Genomic DNA, 21,776 nt, shown 5'->3' with positions numbered 1-21,776 from the left:
CGCGAAAGAGCGCTTCTGCGCATGTGCTAAGCGCGTAGATCGCTTCTGCGCACGCACAAAGCACGCAATCGCTTCTGCGCACGCACAAAGCACGCAATCGCTTCTGCGCATGTGGCGAAACCCAGAAGTATACACTTCCAGGTTTGCCGCGTTCGCAACCCGAAAATCCGCAACATGAAGCAAACACAACCAGACATATGACTGTACTACTAGACTCTTGCTTTTATCACAAAACGTCAATTGGAATTCTAGTGTGGGAAGATACTTCCATTAAATTCTGATTATTTTTCTTAGGCTACATTTCTGTTTTCATCCTACTGCCACGCTCAGAGCATTTCCGTGAAGTGGATTGACCTGAGACTGCGGTCTGGTTCATCTATAACTAAGTTAAGTCAAAACTGAAGTATAGCAAGAATGAATACGTGTGCCGATATCTGTCCAAGATGGAAAATCGCGGCCACTTCACTCCTCTGCTGTCCTGATGCTCTACGTGGAGCCAAACTATAGTTTGGCTTAGTGTTATATGCAAACACAGGCTTATGGTCTGTCTCCTTCCCAATATCTATGTGCTGTGCGAGTGACTTCTTTTGTCTGATCTGAACCTTGAGTGTTCAGGGGATCTGAATGGGTTTCTCTTGCTCTGGCCCAACACTGTAAGTCTATAAATCACAGTGAACTCAGCTAGACTAGTAAAGAAAAAGTGATTCATCGAACACGACTAAACAACAAATGCATTGTATATGCAATGTAACATTGTGCCATCAGATGGAGATATGGAGTCCTGTTTTTTCTCTACCTGTCTTCTTCGGTGTGTCTAGATCAGGGGTCAGCAAACTAAGACACGGGGGCCGAATCCGGCCCAATCGCCTTCTCAAGCCGGCCTGCGGACGGTCCAGGAATCAGTGTGTTTTTACATGAGTAGAATGTGCCCTTTTATTTCAAATGCATCTCTGGGTTATTTGTGAGGCATAGGAATTCATTCAATTTTTTTTCCAAAATATAGTCCGGCCCCCCACAAGGTCTGAAGGATAGTGGACCCGCCCCCTGCTGAAAAAGTTTGCTGACCCCTGGTCTAGATCCAGCCTGTATCTCTACTGACACAGCATTGACTTTGTGTGTCAAAAACATTTGCTTTAAGTTATGTACATTAACTGTGTACAGTCATACCTCGGGTTGAATATGCTTCATGTTGAGCACGTTCGAGTTGCGCTCTGCAGCAATCCGGAAGTAACGGAGTGTGTTACTTCCGGGTTTCGCCGCTCGCGCATGTGCTCAAAATGCCGTCATGCACAGAAGTGGTGAAAAGCGACACGCGCATGTGCAGACGTGCCGTCGCTAGTTACGTTTGCTTCTGGGTGCAAACAGGGCTCCGGAACGGATCCCGTTCGCATCCCGAGGTACCACTGTATGTGTATTGCACGCACACACCTCTTTCCTTCTTGCAGAAATTTTATCTACACGTTTTAGGTGGGGCGAGAATTTTTTTGGCAAAGAACTGAATGATAGCAAGGATATGTGAAAGCATCCTGTGTAGGAGGATCATGTGTGGAGATCAAGGCAGTAAGGAGCAGCGAGACTTGCTTTCAGGCGAAATGCTTACAATCATACTGCAATTTAAAGAAGCGGTTTCAGTTACTTCCTTGTAGGAAATGAGTCTTGTCTGAAGCAAGCCTAAAGAGAAGTGGAGATGGCAGACACAGAAGCTCCACTCCCGCTTTGAAACACGAATGCAGCAAAAAAAAATGTTGACATTTTCAGGAAAGAAAGAAAAAAGCCCAGGGAGAAATTATCCTTGTGGGATAACAGATGAATTTTCCTGGTTCCAGATAACACTTTCTAAGGGTCCTCTGCATATCAAAGAAACCTATTTAAAACCCAGTGTTACTGTCACGGTTTCCCTCTTGCGTAAAAACTGCAATTCTAACAAGGATAAAAATTCTTTGCACCTTAATGCACTGTAGGAAGTTGCAGCTACAAGCAACTGACCCAGCTTCTCTCTTCTGGTGTAGAGGGCTAGTGCTGGTGTCCCTCCTAATGTCTTATGCCCATTGTCAGAAATTAGTCAGGCACCATGTGTGTTTTGCGACTGACACAGCTCCTACGATGACCATGTGGGGATCTCTGGACGCCAGACTGGGGAAAGCAAAATGTCACTTAGAGAAAGATCTGAAATATTTTCCTTGAAGCTTTCATTTGTTTTATTCTGGATTGTTTCATTTGATGTTTTAAAACGTTACAAACCACTTTGAGAGTTGTTCTTTAAAATATAAAGTAGTATAGAGATGAAATCAATACTTTTTGTTTAAAAAAACTTCACTGGGGGGGAAAAGACACCGAGACACTCCACTGTGGCAACTGTAACCCAGGTTTAAGGTGCCAATGGGCAATTAGATTATATATCTGAGTTTCTAACACGGCAAGTTATGCCAGACAAAATGCAATGTTAACCAAAGTATTTTACATATGCTGTATCTAGATTCAGGTAGGTAGCCGTGTTGGTCTGATGCAGTAGAAATAAAAATAAATAAATAAATAAATAAATTTTTTGTCCAGTAGCACCTTAGAGACCAACTAAGTTTGTTCTGGGTATAAGCTTTCATGTTCATACAAACTTCTTCAGATACACTGAGACATAAGTCCTGTACCTGCACAAGTCTCTGGCCTCCAGTACAACACCAGAAAAATTGGTACAGAGGTTAACTTTCAAACAAATTGCACTACAGCTTCCACCATACACTTCTTATCCAAGTTGTGTTAAATGCACTAAGTTCTATTCAAACCACTCCCACAGAACCATAGGTCTGGGGAAGAAGCCATTCCCTCTCTCTCCTCCAGTGCCCTTGCAGCCCTGCACAGTTCAAAGCCTAGCCTGCCTTAGATAAAAGGAACTCCACCACACCCAGTTTCTATTGATATGCAAAGGAAGGCAGTCTGCCACTTCCCCTGACAAGCAGCTTCTCTGCTACAGCAACTTTGAGCCTTGGCTCATTCCTCCCAACACAGTTTGGGAAGAGGGTTAGCAGACAAAACTTCTACCTCTTCGTACATCACCTGCTTCCGAGACATAGTTAATGTGGGGGTTAAAACTTCACACATCAAACATATTGGAAAGAACAAGGAAGGAAGGAAGGAAGGAAGGAAGGAAGGAAGGAAGGAAGGAAGGAAGGAAGGAAGGAGTCTAGGATAGGAATGGAGCACTCCTTTTTGAAAGGCACTTGCAAGACACCAAATGCACAAACTAAAGGCATCTCCAAGGCTGTGGTCCAGATCCTGAACTGCAGGGTGCTTAAGGTTGTGCTAGTCCCTGAACATATTGAAAGAACCAGTGAGATCTCTGCCTTTTTCTCCAGTGCCTGGGTTCTAATAGGGAAGGGAATTGGGCAACAACCTAGGCCCTCATTGGTAGAGATGGGGAACCGGTGTCCCTCTAGATTTTGGCCCTCCAACTCTCAGCCAGCATGGTCAATGGGTGAGGGATGATGGGAGTTGTATTCCAACAACTGGAGGGCCACAGGTTCTCCCTCCCCCACCCTGCTTTTTTTGGGGAAGCTACAGCAGCAAGTTGAGCAATGATAGTTTCGCTACAGCTTCCTTAGCACAGCCAATGAGCCATGAGCTTTCTAGCATTCCCCACCAAAGCTCCAAAGACTTCCAAGCCTTAATCCACCCATTTCCAGGAACGAGAGCAGTCTAAGGAATCCATCTCCTCCCTGTCTAAGAGTACAGATTTGCTCTCTTGCAAGGATCCTCACCCTGGACGGAGCACCCTGCATTTCTTCAGGCAAACAGGGAATCCTCCTTCTATGCCAACCAGTCAAAGGGTAAAAGCACACACACCAATTTAGGGACAGGTAAAGACTGTGGGAATAGGTTAGGCACCTGCACTATGGTCCCCTTCTGCACTGCCCAAAGGGATTGGGGTGGGTGCATTTAAACATTAAAAAGATGCAAGTCTACATATAACCAGAACCCAGGAGAAATATATTTATTTAGCGGAATTTATACACCCTTCAATTGTCAATATCTCAGTGGTACACATTATTTCTCTTACAGAGCATGAAGGGCCCACCCTTCTCAATGACTGGGGGATCAAGAGCCGTCAGTGGGGGGAAATCAACTTGAGACAGAAGTTTGCAGTTCTGTTAGGAATCCCAACAATAGAGATTAGGCTGGGTTCCTATGCCCCCCCCGGCACCCCAAAAAAACAGCTGGTGACTGCCTCCCTTCTTATCAACAGATTAAATGTATTTATTTAGGGTAAGTTTGCCCCACCTTTCAACTTTAAAATTCCCCTTTGTGCAAGAAGACGGAAAATCTTTTTTTTTTTTTAAAAGTCTCTGGCCTCCAGTAAAGAAAGAAGAAGAAAAAGGGGGGCGGGGACAGACAAATCCTTCAAAGTTACTGCTTTCCACCCAGTACCATGCCCCCGCTTCCTCCAAATGGGGAGGTGGGACAAAAAAGGGGGTTCCTATTTAAGGGGGAAAGAGAAGGGTGAGGTTGATCTTGGCTGCTTGGAATTATCCTGGATTTCATCAGGAGGCCGCCCCATCTCCACGTCCCAAATCAAGGAGGATTTGGAAAGAAAGCAGATTGGGGGGGGGGGTTGGAAAGAAAAATAGGAAGACCCCCATCTTGACATTGCCCTGAGTCTGTGTATGAGGAGGGGGCTTCCCCGAAAAAAAGGCGCGCGCGTCCCTTTCCCTCCCGCGCCCAGGATTAAGAAAAAAAAAGGGGGGGGGAAATGGAATATAAAGTAGCCGTACAAATCTACCCCAGGAGTCGCGGCCTAGCGCGAAAAGAGGGCGGGAAATAAAATAAGTGCAATTAATAACAACAACAACAACAACAACAACACAGCCCTCCCCCCCCCGAGTTAGGGTCTCTTCATCTCCCCCCCCCTCAGAAAGAGGGTCAAAATAACCTCCTATTTTTTAAAGGGAACCCCCCCCTCCCGGCCGGCCTAAGTCTCCCTCCTTCCCCTCAGAGGCTCCTCGGGGCCTAGTCAGGCCTCGGCCCGCGGGGGCAAGAAGGGGGGGCGGCGGCCCCGGTGTGAGGGGGGGGGGTGTTCGTGAGGGGGGGTCGGTGGGTCGGAGCGCGCGCGCGCCCGGTCGGCGGGGGCGGCTCGTGGTCCTTTCCCCCTTCTTCTTCTTCTTCGGAAGAGGAGGAGGAGGAGGCGGAGGGCGAGGAGGTGCGGGGCCCCCGCGTTGCTGCGGCTGCGCCGGGTCTGGCGCGAGGCGAGTGAGGAGCTGCTGGGAGATTGCGCGGTAGGACACTCACCTCAGAGCGGCTGCGCTGCGGCGGGCCTGCGCCGTGGAGGAAGAAGGAGAAGCCAGGCAGGCAGGAGGAGGAGGAGGAGGAGGGCGGCGGCGGCGGGATGTGGCGGAGGAGGAGGCTGCTGCGACTGGGCGCGGGAGACCCGCACACGCGGGAGCGAGGGAAGGAGGGAGGAGGAGGAGGGGAGCGGGCGCGCGCCCCTCCTCGGGCTCGGCTGAGGGGAACAGGCGCGGCCTAGGCTGAGAGGAGGCCTCGCCACCTCACCTCACGGCTGAGGAGCCGCCGCCGCTGCCGCGATGGCGGGAGCCAAAGGGGGGGAAATAAAGCCGGGAAGGCGGGCGCCTCAGATCGGGCCTAGCTCGGGCGGCACTCGAGTCGGGCGGTGGTGGCAGGAGCAGCACCAGGCCGGAGGGGAGGGGGGAAGGGAGGACGCACGGCGTGAGGGGAGCCGCCGCGCCGCCATGATGGGAAGGGCAACGAGGGTTTGGTTGGGTTTTCTGTACTTTAATCCTCACGCCGGTAGAGAAACGACCGAGGGAAGACGGGGGGGGGGAGGCTTTTAATAGGCCTGGAGAGCTGGCGGCGTGGGTCGGAAAGAGGGGCGCGTAGTTGGGGGGGGGGGGAGAAGACAAACGGGCGCCATTTTGGGAAGGTCGGCTCGCAAAAGCGTCCCCGACCCGAGCGGGCTGTGCGGCCGCCATGATGGGAAGGGCGCTAGCCGCTCGGAAGAGAAGGCGGCGCCATGTTGAGGAGGGCGGGGGGGGGGAGGCTCGCCATGTTGGGAAGGTCTTCGGGTGTTCTTTCTGCAATGGGCGCCCGTCGCCATGTTGAGAAGGAGGCGCCCCTTGAAATGAGGAGAGAGGGTGGTGGTGGTAGTGAAGGGAGCGGGGAAGAGCCCGGTGATAAGCAGGGGCATGGGACGTCAAGCATTGGCCAGTTAAAGCGGCACCCTCGTGGCTTCGCAAAGCAGGCTCGGGAAGAATGCAGGCCTCTGCCCCGAAGGGCTTACAATCTACAGTTCAAGCAATACTGGGCAAAAGATGGCTAATAAGTTGGGGGTGGTTAAGAGGATGGGAGGGCGAGGCCACTTGTCTCCTGGCCTTCGCCTCTGTGCCACTAGCCTTTTTAGAACTTTTTACATTTTTATGTACAGTATAAATAAATACATAATGCCAGCTTTGGGCAGCCAACTGCTTTTAACGAGAGGCGTGGTGCTGTGCTGCTTTTATGGTAATTGTATGCATGTTTTAAATAGATTATATATATATTTATATATATATATATAGTTTAAATTCTATTAATGTTTAATTGTTTTTAATGACCTCCCCCTTTGTTTTCAGCTATTTTATCTTTAAGCCACCTTAAGTCCCTGCCATAGAACAAGACTGTGGAATAAATATATAATAATAATAATAATAATAATAATAATAATAATAATAATAATACTGGACTGTAGGGTGTGCTGCAAAGCGCTGTGGAACACGCATACACTTGAATTTGCTTGGAGTCCTGAATTTGCATCTATGTATATAAAGCAGCACATGCCATTTTATTCAAATTGGGCCATTGAGTCTTTTCAGTTCATAGGAACATCCTTGTGTATTTTCAGCATTGCAAAATTATTTCAACTGAAGGTAGCAAAAATCAATACATAACATTATGGTTGCCAGTTCCAGGTCATATGAAACTGCATCTCACTTTCATATTAGATCACATTTTTTAACCCCATCTTTCCTTCAACAAACTGAGGATGGCATGCATGGGTTTTGCTGTTTCTTCACTCCTTTCATCCTAAGAACAATCCTACAAGGTAGGATAGACGTGAGTGGGATTTGAAACTTGACTGTCCTCTGGCTTAGGCTGGTACCCTAGCAGTTTGATTTGACTGTGTTGCAAGTCTTATACTGTATACTGCTTAGAGATTTTTGAAATATTAAATGGTTCATCAATGCTTATAAATAAATAAATCTTGCATTAAAAGGTGTGTGTGGCTTTTTGCGTCATCCAGCTGTGAAAGACTGTTAACATTCACAGGCTGGCACATCCTTGTTTGCAGGAGTTCTGAAAAACCTCCCACTTGGATGCTGGCAGCAGGGAGACTTACTGGTATCTTGTAATAGCCACCAGGCCATGGCTTTGACAGAATGCAAGACCCTGAGAGTTCCCTGTCACACAATCCAAATATTTGAGTGATGTTTGGAGATGCCTCCAGGAATGGGTGCATGCAGAGAGAAAGGTGTTATTTCCTAGCGTGTGATATGTTGGTGTGTGTATGAAAAACACCCTGGAGGCAGTTTTGCACGTACAAATATGCCAGTGTTCCAGTCTTGGGGGGGGGGGGACACACAAAACATTTCCCTCATTCATTAATAAAAACTCGGGTTCTCAACAGACTTTATTAAGCATCAAGAATTTGGTTTCTGCAGTTTCTTAAAGCAGATACTGATTTAGTAAAATGCAGTCTGGCCCATGCTAAAGATTCTGGTTGTGTTGTGGTACTGGTGGGTGGATAGTTGATGCCAGGTTTGTTGGTCACAACAATGTACTGGTGCGTGGACTGTGTGTGTTGCATACATGTTATATGTGTAGCAGAAGAGGGTTGCTTCTAGTGCCACCACTACATCCCACCACTGATGTGTTTCTTCCTGTTCACATCTAGCTTATACATGGTATTCCATCAATGCATTCCCTTCTTAGAAGAGTGATACATCATCCGGTGGTCCTTGCATCCTGTCAGACCGTAGCTGTCAATTTTTCCCTTTTCTTGCGAGGAATCGTATTCGGAATAAGGGAATTTCACTTAAAAAAGGGAAACGTTGACAGCTATGTTTCAGGCTGGGCATTTGCCTTGCCCAATATCTTAAGAATCAGGTGGGAGATATGCCTAGGCATATTTTTTCATTTATTTCACTACTTAATACATTTATAGGCTACCTTTCCTCTATGGAGCTCAATTCACGGTTCTCTCCCCATTACCCTCACAACAACCTTGTGGTGTAGGTCAAGCTGAGGCAGTGATTGGTGTAAAAGTCGCCCAGTGGGGCTCATGGCTAAAAGGGGACTTGGACATCCAATCTCTACAGCAGAGTGCTTCTTACTGGGTTCAATAGGGCTTAGTCTGTAGATGCCAAAAGCACTTGCCATGGTGGGTGTGATGCTGCCCTTTCTGAAGCTCAGGGGGGAAGGCGTTGGGATGTTCGGCTTGGTGAAGGCATTCCAGAAAGTGTTACTACAGTATACAATCCTAACCGTGTCAGAAGTAAGTCCTATTGGGTTTAAGGTAAAGGTAAAGGGACCCCTGACCATTAGGTCCAGTCATGGCCAACTCTGGGGTTGTGGCACTCATCTCGCTTTATCGGCCGAGGGAGCCGGCGTACAGCTTCCGGGTCATGTGGCCAGCATGACTAAGCTGCTTCTGGCGAACCAGAACAGCGCATGGAAACGCCTTTTACCTTCCCGCCGGAGCGGTACCTATTTATCTACTTGCACTTTGACGTGCTTCCGAACTGCTAGGTTGGCAGGAGCAGGGACCGAGCAACGGGAGCTCACCCAGTTGTGGGGATTCGAACCGCCGACCTTCTGATCGGCAAGTCCTAGGCTCTGTGGTTTAACCCACAGCACCACCCTACTGGGTTTACTCCCAGGTAAAGGGCTAGGATTGCAGGTAGCGGGGAAGATTTTGCCTGAATGTGCTCCACAGGGCATCCTCTACCCATCCTTTCCCTTAGGAAAGACCTGGTTTGGAAGGGGAGGGCGAGGTGCCACTTACAAAAGGCTCTTGGGAAAGCTGCATGTGATATTTGAGGGGGGTTGTTTTGAACAGATTTCCCTCTGCTGATTATACAGTAAGCTGAATTTTTACACTCCCACTGCAGACACAAATACACTTGATAAGAAACCCTAATCCTAGGGCAAGCCAGCCTCCTGAACAGCTGATAGCAGAACAAAGGGAAGATTAACGTTTTGCAGAAGTGCTTAGCAAAGGGATTCTCAACCAGCTCCAGAGTCTCCTAAGGAAAAGGTCTCTCTGCTCCCTGCCTCTTGCCAAGGCAGAATACTGTGGCTTCAGCTTCTTGCCACTGCCTGCTTGCTCCCACTTCGGGGATTCACTTGCACCCTGCGCTTCAAAGCACTAGAGCTGGTGTGGTGTGGACCACAGGGCAGTTTACAGTACCTTGCCTGCATCATCAATAGGTTCTGTGCGCACCCAAGTTGGTGCTTTTATTCCTGGTGCCTTGGCAACGACAGTGGACAAAAGGACGTAGGAAGCTACGTTTATGCCTCGCTCTTGTCCCAAGCATAGTGGTGAGCAGGCAGAAAGGGAAAGATTCAGAGCTGCTTGAGCCTATGATTGTGTGATTTCGGTCCCAGGTGGAGACAGACTGCAACACCCTACTTTAGAAGCAAATGAGAATTGAGGGGTTGGTAGCTAAATACTGACCAAACTGCGGGAGGCAGTGGAAGACAGGAGTGCCTGGCGTGCTCTGGTCCATGGGGTCACAAAGAGTCGGACACGACTAAACGACTAAACAAGCTAAATACACAATATTTACCCGATACAAAGGGGGGGTGGCACTGGCGCCATCAAGACATAAGGGAAAGCTGGATGAATAATCAATGGGGGTGTGATGTGAGAAACCAGAGGGAGGGGGCGGGAAAACGCAGCCTGGAGGTTCATTTTGAGGAACAAGGGGGGGAAAGCAGCTGACCTACAACATCCTGTGTACAGTGGTGACTCGCAAGACGAAAAGAATCCGTTCTGTGATTCTCTTCGTCTAGCAGTTTTTTCGTCTTGCGAAGCAAGCCCATTGACGGATTAGCGCTATTAGAGGCTTTTAGCGGCTTATCTGATGATCGGATCAGCTGATAAGCGGCTTAGCGGCTTAGAAAAAGGGGGGGAGGGGAAAAACCCAGCAGGAACTCGCAAGACATTGTCGTCTTGCAAAGCAAGCCCATAGGAAATTCATTTTGCGAAGCACCTCCAAAATGGAAAACTCTTTCGTCTAGCGAGTTTTCCGTCTTGCGAGGCATTCGTCTTGCGGGGCACCACTGTATTATGCAACTGCTTTCCTGATATTTAAACCAATGCACACTGGCCGTTCTGTGTTGTTGCTGCTTGCCCATTTGAGTCTCAGTCCCCCAAGGGGATCAGTGTAGACCAAAACAGCACTCCCAGCCTCTGAAATTAGGCTAGCTTAGATAGGCCCTTAGGGAAAAAGGGATCCAGGTAAAGTGGAGTGTTTCTTCTTGGGTCACTTAAGTTCCTTCAACGCTCAACTTCAGGTGTGCCATACAGCAGAGAAAGGGAGAAGCGGGCAACGGACCCAGGAGATGGTGCTTCCTTGCTTCAGACAAGAGATTCAGTCTGCTAAATTCCCTCAAGTTGTAGGAATTTAATTTCGTGTGGGGCTCATACTGAAGGAATGGGTTTCTGTGCAGTAAGTTCAAAACTGACTCAAACCCCTCCTTCTTTCTCCAAGAGAGTACTCTAAAATGCGTAAAACTTGAGCTGTTGAGCAAAAGCATAACAAGGACACAGTTGCATAAACAAGTTCTCTCCTTTATCAGTCACGGCAAGGGATGACCCTGGCTGTTCTTCTAGGGGAACAGAGAAGATACGTCAGTACCTTATCTTATGTGCTGACCACAAAAGACGCACAGGCCGATGTCCAAGGAAAACGCCAAAAGCGTGTTCCCGGAGATGATGACCTCTTCCTCCCAGATAAGAGTAGGAACAGGAATACCCTTTTATGGTCAGAAGTACAGGAAGGAAACCCTTTTATGGTTAAGAATACCAGAGCAAGAACATATGTGATGTCAACCTGCGTACAAAGGCTGACGTGGTTGGAAGGAGGGAGAGGGTGCCTGGAGGATATATATACTGCATGAAACTTGTCATTTCTTTGGACTTGCTGTGGACTTGATCACGCAAGTGCCTTCTGCTATCCAGAGAGCAGAATAAACTCTTTCTTTGAATCAACCTCGGTGTCATTTGACTTCCTTCCTCCTGTCCCGGAGCAACGCAGACCCAATCGGTGAACTCCAATAAGGCTACAGTACCTAATTTTAAAATTAAATTCCTACGAACCATAGTGACTATGTGCTCTACTAGCATCACATGTGCAGGGAGACTCATTCACACATGTTTGCTTAATGAAGCAGGTATGCTGGAACAGTAGTCTTGCAGGGTGATGAACAGCTGCTCACTTCGCTAGCCTCGCAGCCTGCTGTGTTGGCAGGAATACAATTCCAGTGAATCCTGGTAAATCCTTTCTATCACACAATAGATTCCAGCAACATTAAAGGTCATGGAGATACAAGGCAGAGGGACTTGGATAGCCTCCAGCAGGTTTGCAGACACTCAACGGACAAGTTTCCCTCAAAGGATACACTGACATCACCACAAATTGAGGATCTAGCTTCCAGCAGGAAGTTGGAGACTCGCATGACGTTGCTACGTTGCTATTTTATTATCAGTGTTTGTACTGCTTATATACCAAAATGGCTTTTTTACTGACACCCCTGGGAGCTTAGGCTTGCTAACCATACCCACCAACTCTCTGCTCCTACAACAGCCACTATGGTGGGCAGAGATTTAGTCAGGGAAACGTTTCTCACAAAGCGAGCTCCTGACCTGGCCACGCTACTTGCTAAATTTGCCAGTGTTAGGCTGCTGCTGAAGACACAGGAGCAGAACCAAGAAAAACAGCGGCAAGTCTAATTTCGTTGTTTGCAAAGTGCCAATGTAAGAGAAATGTTGCTCAAAACCTTGGGTAGGCAAACTAAAGCCTGGGCCAGATCCAGCCCAATCACCGCCTAAATCCAGCCTGCGGACGGTCCGGGAATCAGCGTGTTTTTACATGAGTAGAATGTGTGCTTTTATTTAAAATGCATCTCTGGGTTAGTTGTGGGACATAGGAATTTGTTCATCCCCCCCAAAAATATATATATATAGTACGGCCACCCACAAGGTCTGAGGGACAGTGGACCAGCCCCCTGCTGAAAATGTTTGCTGACCCCTGCTCAAAACTAACAGGCAGGTTGTTTGGAAAACTATCAAGAGGATGTTCCCACTGGATGAACTAAGCAGGAGAATAATGTCAAGGTAGAAGGGACACTTTGGGTTGTTTCATTGCCTTCAAATAGGCCCACAAGTAAGAAACTATCTTAGATTTGGAAACTGAACAAGTTAACAACAAATAACAATCCCATCAACTTTCCTGTTGGGGTATTTACCACCCCCACCTTCCAAAAAAGTTCATAGCTCTGAAAGCGGTTAAGAACAGTCGCACTGCACACTCCAAGAGGAACCCCAAACCAAACCACTCTCACTGCTTTGCAACAACTCCAGAAGAAATGGCTTGCAAATTGCAGCCCGTGACAATGTGATCCTTTATTTTGCTTCTGTATAAAAAGCAGAGACATCACCTTGCCAACAAAGGTCCGTATAGTTAAAGCCATGGTTTTCCCAGTAGCGATGTATGGAAGTGAGAGCTGGACCATAAAGAAGACTGATCGCTGAAGAATGGATACTTTTGAATTCTGGTGCTGGAGGAGACTCTTGAGAGTCCCATGGATTGCAAGAAGATCAAACGCATCCATTCTTAAGGAAATTAGCCCTGAGTGCTCACTGGAAGGACAGATCGTGAAGCTGAGGCTCCAAGACTTTGGCCACCTCATGAGAAGAGAAGACTCCCTGGAAAAGACCCTGATGTTGGGAAAGATGGAGGGCACAAGGAGAAGGGGACGACAGAGGACGAGATGGTGGGACAGTGTTCTCCAAGCTACCAGCATGAGTTTGACCAAACTGCGGGAGGCAGTGGAAGACAGAAGTGCCTGGCGTGCTCTGGTCCAGGGGGTCACGAAGAGTCGGACACGACTAAACGACTAAACAACAAAAAGCCATGTAAACACCAGGAGGACATTAGGGGGAAATCCTTATAGCATTTGGACTAGTAGCCGCGTGGAGGAAGCCTATAAACAAAAGGAAACTAAACAAATGTACAGTATTGGCACCAGAGCAACCTGCTTTCCCTTAATCCCAAAATCAAACAGGCTAAATCCTCGCAGCAGGGGAATTAGTTGTGGACAAGGGCTGATACTTTGATGGAAGGGGAAGGGCAAGCTGCTCTTTGGCCAGATCCTGCCTCTCTTTCAGCTTTGAATGGGTGACCTGAGAAGGCAGCCTGCACTGGATGGAGGGAATAATAATAATAACACCAGGTATAAAAACAATTGATTGAAATTCAACTTAAAAAACAAGATTAAAATACAACATTAAAATGCAGCCTCATTTCAGCAGAAACTCAAATAAAAAACTTTTGGGGGGATGAAAACATCAAGTCTTCTCCAAGGCTAACTATCCAGACTGGTCCTACGTGGGCCAGAAAAAAGCCAGGGAAGTCCCCAAATAGGAGTTCCATCCCAGAAGGAGAAAGGAAAAAGGAAAGAAGGGGAGGGGATCAAGTTGATTCCAAGCCAAAGGCCAGGCGGAACAACTCTGTCTTACAGGCCCTGCGGAAAGAAATCAAATCCCGCAGGGCCCTGGTCTCATGAGACAGAGCGTTCCACCAAGTCGGGGCCAGTGCTGAAAAGGCCCTGGCTCTGGTTGAGACTAATCTGACTTCCTTAGGGCCCGGGACCTCTAGGGTGTTGCTATTTATGGACCTTAAGGTCCTCCGTGGGGCATATCGGGAGAGGCAGTCCCGTAGGTACGAGGGTCCTAGGCCGTGATAAACCAGCACCTTAAATCTGACTCTGTACTCCACCGGGAGCCAGAGCTGAGCACAGTGACAGGAAGCATTTGAAGCACATGACATCCCCCAAAGAATCCTGGGAACTGTAGTTCACCAAGGTAGTTGGGAATTACAGTTTTGTGAAGGCTAAAACTGCAGTCCCCAGGCTTCTATGGAGGAAGCCATGCCCTTTAAATGTATGGCATGCCCACAACCTAACACTTCTGAAGTCGAAATCTATGGAAAAAAGGAAAGAACTTTAGGTACGCTTGCCGCATTTAAAGTAGCAGTTGGTCTGACAAGCCAGCGGCTGCTTCCATGAATCTGTCATATAACTGACAGTGGAAGACATTCCCCTCCAGACCTGTGCTTGACCTTCCAGAATCAGGTTCTCTTTGGTCCTGATCCAATGGCTCTCCCCATCTTCTCAACTCATCAAGTGTCTTGGCACAGTGGTTGCTTTTGTTAACCTTCCCTTTGCTTGCCCGTGTTTCTTTCGAGAAACAGCAGAAACCAAACCCAGGCATTTTCCTACTGGAACTTTGCATTTCCAGGTACCGTATTTTTCGCTCTATAAGACACACCAGACCACAAGACGCACCTAGTTTTTGGAGGAGGAAAACAAGAAAAAAAAATATTCTGAATCTCAGAAGCCAGAACAGCAAGAGGGATCGCTGCGCAGTGAAAGCAGCAATCCCTCTCGCTGTTCTGGCTTCTGGGATAGCTGCGCAGCCTGCATTCGCTCCATAAGGCGCACACACATTTCCCCTTACTTTTGGGAGGGAAAAAGTGAATCATATAGAGCAAAAAATACTGTATTTCCTCTGTCCTCGTTCAAGCTGTTGACGTATCATAGGTAGCAACCTGGGATACGCAGCAGAAAATGGAGGGTTGCAGTAAACATGCTTAAAAGGCTAAAAGTGCAAAAGACTAAAAACTTGCTGCGTAATCCTGAATCACAAACAAAAAGGAGACGTTAAAAAAAATTCAAAACTTCTTGTGGATGAATTCAAAGTACACTAGGAAAAGCCGCATACAAACTTGGGTTGTGTCTTTACATGTAAACATGGGACAGAGCTGGGATGTTAAAGGGAAGAAGGCAAAACATAGTGGCCAGAAGCCAGCGCAGACTCCACAGAGTTTAATGGGACGAGGACATGTCACTGCACACTGGATTGTGGGAAGCCCAGCTTGGGTGTGCTCACAAGGAAGTCGCAATGAACATGCTGTCCTCTTCCTACCTGTTGCTGGACTGGAAAACATTTGTACATTATATTTTGCTTATTCCTTGGTAACGATTTAACAAAAGAAATGGGTTCGTCTGCAGGTTTCTGGCTGCACAGCCTTAAACTGTATGTCTCCTTCACAAAGGAAATGTTATGGACTGGAATATCAAATAGCGCCATTTGAATGCGCACACCCACACACATATTTAGCTGTCCGTAGTACGTTAGTTCAAGAGTAGCTGACCAGCATCAGCAGGCAACCTGAACTTCCCGGAAGCTACACAGCACAGCCACTATGGAGAGTCAGGTGTGGTCGAAAGGGTGGATAAAATGGTGAATACACACCTGCCACCCCACTTCCAAACCAACAGTGTACCGTATTTTTTGCTCTATAAGACTCACTTTTCCCCTCCTAAAAAAGTAAGGGGAAATGTGTGTGCGTCTTATGGAGCGAATGCAGGCTGCGCAGCTATCCCAGAAGCCAGAACAGCAAGAGGGATTTCTGCTTTCACTGCGCAGCGATCCCTCTTGCTGTTCTGGCTTCTGGGATTCAGAATATTTTTTTTCTTGTTTTCCTCCTCCAAAAACTAGGTACGTCTTGTGGTCTGGTGCGTCTTACAGAGCGAAAAATACGGTACATCCTTGCAGAAAGGGAGGAGGACAGAAGGCTAGCCCACGCCTTGCCTCTCTATCAACCCCCAGCTTCCTAGTCTTCCTGAGCCAAGTTTTATCAGTACAGCACAGCTGTAAGGATAGCTGCTGCCCTGGGGCCCCGTCAGCCAGGTCTACAAAGCCAGACTAGGGTAAGGGAAGGCAACGCCTCTGCTTTGGTGGGCGTGTGAGCCTCTGGAAGTACTGAGACACATCTGCAGGCATCCTTACATTTCCAGATTGGCACCATTCCTTCCCCCTCACCTCGTCTGCCTACATGGCACATTCCCAATAGCACCCCGGAGCTCAGGCAGATGGCAAATCCTTCTTTGCTGCGGATAAGGTTTCAGGTCTGAACCTGTTTAGGCAGCAATACCAACCCAGCTGGCATATAATTTTATATATATATATATATATATATATATATATATATATATATGAGAGAGGGATGCGGGCGGCACTGTGGGTTAAACCACAGAGCTTAGGACTTGCCGATCAGAAGGTCGGCGGTTCGAATCCCCGCGACATGGTGAGCTCCCGTTGCTCGGTCCCTGCTCCTGCCAACCTAGCAGTTCGAAAGCACTTCAAAGTGCAAGTAGATAAATAGGTACCACTCCGGCGGGAAGGTGAACGGTGTTTCCGTGCGCTGCTCTGGTTCTCCAGAAGCGGCTTAGTCATGCTGGCCACATGACCCAGAAGCTATATGCTGGCTCCCTCAGCCAATAAAGCGAGATGAGCGCCGCAACCCCAGAGTCAGCCACGACTGGACTTAATGGGCAGGGGTGCCTTTACCTTTATATAAACTCAAACTGCACCTGAGCCTGTCAGGATGCCACCTGAGCCAGCGTACACTCTACTTCACAGCCTACCCTACAGAAATCGTTGCCCATTTCTTCCTGCTCCTATGTATAAATTTGCTTCCCAACAGATCTAATCCTCGACTACTCCGTCACACGGGTCCCAGGCGCCTTAATGACTTCCCTTCACCAAGCAAATCACACAAAACGTTGCACTATCTGGTGCAGCACGTAAGTCCGGGATTCTTAGAATCATAAAAGATGCTAGATGTATACCCTCGCAGCTAAGCGGGATCCTGCATGGAAATGACACTCTGCCCCAGAATCCCCTTGGCTGTCACAAAAGGATTATGGGGCGCACTCTGGAAGCTGGCCATGCTTGACGCAGTGAGGCTGGACTTCGGCACTGCTGAAAGGATGGTCCCACCCACCCCTTCCCCAGGCAGATTCTCAGCCTGCCTTTAAGCTCAGGCCAGACTTGCCTAGTGTGTGGAGTATTGAGCCTGTAAACGCCCCGGGTCCTGGAAGGCCCCTGCATCGCAGCTGCGGCTTGGTTTGAGCAATCAAATTTCACGCTTGTGGTGCAGCTTTCACAAGGGAAAGCAGGGGCCCTGGAGATGGGGGCGGCCCCTAGCGCAAAGCCCACCCCCGTCAGACACGATCAGGAGGAGGCACGGAAGGGTTCTGCGAGTTACTTCCTGCAACAATGAAGAACAGACTGCGGTGCTGCGCTAGGCATCTCAAAGCAGCGTTTACTTCCTTCTGGTCGTTGGAAGCCAGAGCTGCTTCAGTGATCATGGCAAAGAAAGAAACCTGAGTGAATTCTGCTGGGTTCGTGTGGCCCCCGCAAAAGTCTCCTTCCCCTGTGATGGGGCTCCGGGTCTCACCGCGAACGCTGGGGCGGCCTTCTCCCACTGCTGCGTCCCTATTTCCGCTTCTTCCCTTTCTTTTTCGGAGAGCCTGGCCACGGGAAGCCACGGAACTCCAAGCAGGCAGCGGCGTTGTGGGCGATGTAGTAGAGGTTCAGCATGGCCGCCGGGCTCATGATGTCCACTTCGACGGCGCCCTTCTTCCCTTTCTTCCCTTTCCCTTTCCCCTTTCCTTTCCCCTTTCCTTTGCCTTTGCCTCCACCACCCTGCCAGGAAAAGCGGAGAAGGAGAGTCAGCAGGAGGCTGGGAAACAAGAACCATCTCAAACTGAAGAGTCTTTAAGTTCTAGAATTAGATCACTCCACCCCCATCATTCTTCCCACACTGAGATCCAGCGCCGAGGGCCTTCTGGCGGTTCCCTCACTGCGAGAAGCCAAGTTACAGGGAACCAGGCAGAGGGCCTTCTCGGTGGTGGCTCCCGCCCTGTGGAATGCCCTCCTGTCAGATGTCAAAGAGAACAACAACTACCAGACTTTTAGAGGACATCTGAAGGCAGCCCTGTTTAGGGAAGCTTTTAATGTTTGATGCATTACGGTATTTTAATATTTTGTTGGAAGCTGCCCAGAGTGGCTGGGGAAGCCCAGCCAGATGGGCGGGGAATAAATAATAAATTATTATTATTATTATTAGTTAAGCAAACAAACAATGAAATCAAAGAACAATTCCAAACATTAAAGCAACAGGTTGGATAAATTGGAGTGTTAAATTTGGGGGGGCGTGATCTCTACCTGAAACCAAACAAATTGAAAAAAAACAGAATGACTCCTCATGGAGGGAATTCCAAAGATGGGAAGTCCCCATCTTCAGTGCCCCATCAGACTTACCTCTGGTTGCAGGGGGGGGGGCGCGGTTTGGAGGGCAGCCTCAATATTTGGACCAATTCAGGTGGGAAGTGACAGCCCTTTAGGAAACTCAGATCCAAAGTTATTTATGGTTCTACAGCAGTGGCCGGGAACCTGTTGCTCTCCTAACCGGAAGCTGCTGAAGCAAGTCTTCAAAGGCAGCCCCATAGGGGAAAGGGGTGGAAGAGGAACAGCAGCTGAGGACCCTGTGGTCCTTCAGGGATTGCTGGACTCTGGCTCCCATCACCTTTTAGCATTGGCCACTTTGGCTGGGGCTCATGGGAGCTGGGAGTCCCATAACATCTAGGTAAAGGTAAAGGGTCCAGTTGTGACCCACTCTTGGGTTGCAGCGCTCATCTCGCTTTACTGGCCGAGGGAGCCGGCGTACAACTTCCGGGTCATGTGGCCAGCAGGACTAAGCCGCTTCTGGCAAACCAGAGCAGCGCACGGAAACGCTATTTACCTTTCCGCTGGAGCGGTGCCTATTTATCTACTTGCACTTTGAGGTGCTTTCAAACTGCTAGGTTGGCAGGAGCTGGGACTGAGCAATAGGAACTCACCCCGTCACAGGGATTCGAACCGCCGACCTTCTGATCGGCAAGTCCTAGGCTCTGTGGTTTAACCCACAGCACCACCCACGTCCCCCCATAACATCTGAAGGGCCATAAATCCCCCGTTGAATGTAATGTTGGATCCCTGGGAAACAAAAAGTCCAGCCTTGACAACAGTTGGCTAGAATGCAGCCCAAACGTTTCTTTCAGATTGAGATTGAATCCTGACAAGACAGAAGTACTGTTTCTGGGGGACAGGAGGCGGGCAGGTGTGGAGGATTCCCTGGTCCTGAATGGGGTAACTGTGCCCCTGAAGGACCAGGTGCGCAGCCTGGGAGTCATTTTGGACTCACAGCTGTCTCCACCTCCATCGTTCTACCCGGACACTGAGGTCCAGCACCGAGGGCCTTCTGGCGGTTTTTCTCACTGCGAGAAGCCAAGTTACAGGGAACCAGGCAGAGGGCCTTCTCGGTAGTGGCATCCTCCCTGTGGAACGCCCTCCCACCAGATGTCAAAGAGAACAACAACTACCAGACTTTTAGAAGACATCTGAAGGCAGCCCTGTTTAGGGAAGCTTTTAATGTTGATGTATCACATTATTTTAATATTCTTTTGGAAGCCGCCCAGAGTGGCTGGGGAAGCCCAGCCAGATGGGCGGGGTATAAATAATAAATTATTATTATTATTATTATTATTTCTTTCTTTGCAAAATGAAAGGAGTTATACAGTACAGTGCTTGGGGGGGGGAAGAGGAGTATGCATACAGTCATACCTCGGGTTACAGCCGCTTCAGGTTGCGTTTTTTCGGGTTACGCACCCGCCAAAACCCGGAGGTACCGGAACGGGTTACTCCTGGGTTTCAGCGGTTGCGCATGCGCAGAAGCGCTAAATCGTGCTTTGCACATGCGCAGACGCGCCGAATCGCAACCCGCATGTGCGCAGACGCGCCTCTGTGGGTTGCAAACGCTGCAGGTTGCGAACATGCATCCCGCATGGATCACGTTCACAACCCAAGCGTCCACTGTACTCCTAAACATTTTGTGAATCTTTGTACTTTTTTCCATTTACCGTATTTATTTCCCCCGATTTGAACTATAAAATGGTGATTTTTCTGGAGTCAAAATGAAAGTACCCCTAAACATATTTTTTTTAAGAAAAAAAAGCACTGATGTTATATACGTTATTTTAATGAAATAGAACATTTGAATGCAGGCTACTGTCGTGGTGGGAGAATAATGAAGCACCACCCAGAATGCGTAAAGAGAAAGCCAAAGGGGTCTGGAAAAGAAACAGCTTTTGGTGCCTCGTTAGCACTGGGATCTGTGAAACTATACATTACCATAGTGATGTCCTTTCACTGGACTGAGATAGTGACCATTGTGTCTAGTCCCAATGCAAGGCAATTAATTTTTTTTAAATACTTCCAAAGGCAATGCCTACAATGTAAAAAGAAAAGAAAGTACAGTAAAGTAATGCTATAAGATGTTATAAGATAACACTGTTGTGATGACACAGTATCTGACTTTACTGAACAATTTTGTGGATGAGAATCAGGGCATATTGTATAAAAGAAAGGCCTGATTACCTGCATTATGGGCCTTTACCTTGTCATACCATAAACATGCATGCCAACCAAACACATTGTCCAATCCCTCCAAATCTAACAGAACTGTGTCTTCTAATTGCATCCATTCTTTAATCCAGCAAAGTGCAGCAGCTTCAAAATAAATTTTTAAATCTGGCAGGGAACCCCCCCCCCCTCTTTCTTTAGAATCCGTCAGTAATTTATATTTAATTCTGGGTTTCTTCCCCTGCCAGATAAATCTGGATAGTGCTTTCTGCCATTCTTTAAAGCATTTCACATTATCTATAATTGGGAGGGCTTGAAACAAAAAAAGCATCTTTGGCAGCACATTCATCTTAATCACAGAAATCCGGCCCATTGATGACAGTTTTAGGTTTGACCATATCTCCAAATCGCTTTTAATTTCATTCCATAATTTACCAATTGGGTGGCTTTTAAAGGAGATTAGACAAATCCATTGAGGAGAAGCTGATAGATGGAGCAAACAGGAAGCATCTCACTGAACTCTTGGTACAACAGAGCAGGGAAAGTTTCATTTTCTGAAAAACGAGGCTCAAGGAAGGTCAGAAAAGGATAATTTCCTTACTGACCAGTTTCCCTTTATTCAATATATTAATAGCACCCTCTCTGGGCATAGGGCAGGTATATAACTCCAGCTGCTGTTAAAAGGTTGGGGCACTTCTCTTCGCCCCCTACACCCCCCCCCCGCTTCCTTCACTAACAGGCAACGCATTTCCCTAGCCGACACGCGTCCTCTTCCTTAACACGCGAGCCCGCGTTCCCACGTGCCGCCCGGGCTACACGCGTCCCGCGCGGACTCACCAGCCAAGCCAGCTCCTCCTCTCCCGACCCGTCCAAAGCGGAGCTCGCGCGCCCCCGCGCCTGCGTGCGCGGGACCAGACGGAGCCGCCGCCTCGCGCTGCCAGTTTGCCGGGCGGAGCTTGGCCGTTCGGGGGCGGGGCTTGCCGCCTTCTGTTTACCTCGCCGCCCCGTTCGGTTGCCATGGTTCGGAAAAGGGGAAAAGGAGGAGGGGAGGAGGGTCGGTGAGGTCATTCCTTCGTAACCGGGCAACCAGCGTAACCTAGTGAGACCCGAGCCCGCGCCTGCGCACTCCGGGGGCAGTTTCGGGAGGACGTGTTACGCCGTTGGGAGGAGGGAGGAGAAAAGGCGGGAAAAAGAGGCGCCC

General features: G+C 48.5%; 2 protein-coding genes and 2 long non-coding RNA genes across 8 annotated transcripts in view; 1 reads left to right on the top strand and 3 right to left on the bottom strand.

The window, feature by feature from the left end:
- The window catches only part of NRF1 (nuclear respiratory factor 1), a 79,967-nt gene extending 74,414 nt beyond the window's left edge, over window positions 1-5,553 (bottom strand). For 2 of the 5 annotated variants that reach the window (XM_081210234.1, XM_081210236.1), the window contains exon 1: window positions 5,278-5,548. The gene's annotated coding sequence lies outside the window, so the exon portion shown is untranslated. Of the gene's footprint in view, window positions 1-5,277 lie in introns of all 5 variants that reach the window. The other 3 variants (XM_081210237.1, XM_081210235.1, XM_081210238.1) reach the window with 3 other exon arrangements.
- A 477-nt stretch (window positions 5,554-6,030) lies between these two features.
- On the top strand, window positions 6,031-7,254 carry LOC308595888. Its single transcript, XR_014012182.1, has 2 exons — window positions 6,031-6,149; window positions 6,242-7,254. It is a non-coding gene; the product is annotated as an uncharacterized lncRNA (long non-coding RNA).
- Window positions 7,255-9,855: 2,601 nt separating this feature from the next.
- On the bottom strand, window positions 9,856-13,486 carry LOC308595901. Its single transcript, XR_014012198.1, has 3 exons — window positions 13,189-13,486; window positions 10,322-12,702; window positions 9,856-9,993 (listed from the first exon to the last, which is right to left on the bottom strand). It is a non-coding gene; the product is annotated as an uncharacterized lncRNA (long non-coding RNA).
- A 3,933-nt stretch (window positions 13,487-17,419) lies between these two features.
- On the bottom strand, window positions 17,420-21,568 carry SMKR1 (small lysine rich protein 1). The gene is made up of 3 exons (XM_081210587.1): window positions 21,413-21,568; window positions 20,345-20,441; window positions 17,420-17,818 (listed from the first exon to the last, which is right to left on the bottom strand). Exons 2-3 carry the CDS (start codon window positions 20,345-20,347, stop codon window positions 17,609-17,611), a joined length of 213 nt encoding a protein of 70 aa, XP_081066713.1. The 5' UTR covers window positions 20,348-20,441; window positions 21,413-21,568; the 3' UTR covers window positions 17,420-17,608.
- Window positions 21,569-21,776: the final 208 nt, after the last annotated feature.

The sequence above is a fragment of the Podarcis bocagei genome, assembly GCF_964188305.1.
Source record: "Podarcis bocagei genome assembly, chromosome: 10".
NCBI lineage: Eukaryota > Metazoa > Chordata > Lepidosauria > Squamata > Lacertidae > Podarcis > Podarcis bocagei.
The sequence above is the reverse complement of the archived record's forward strand: the minus strand, read 5'-3'. Positions and strand labels throughout refer to the sequence as shown.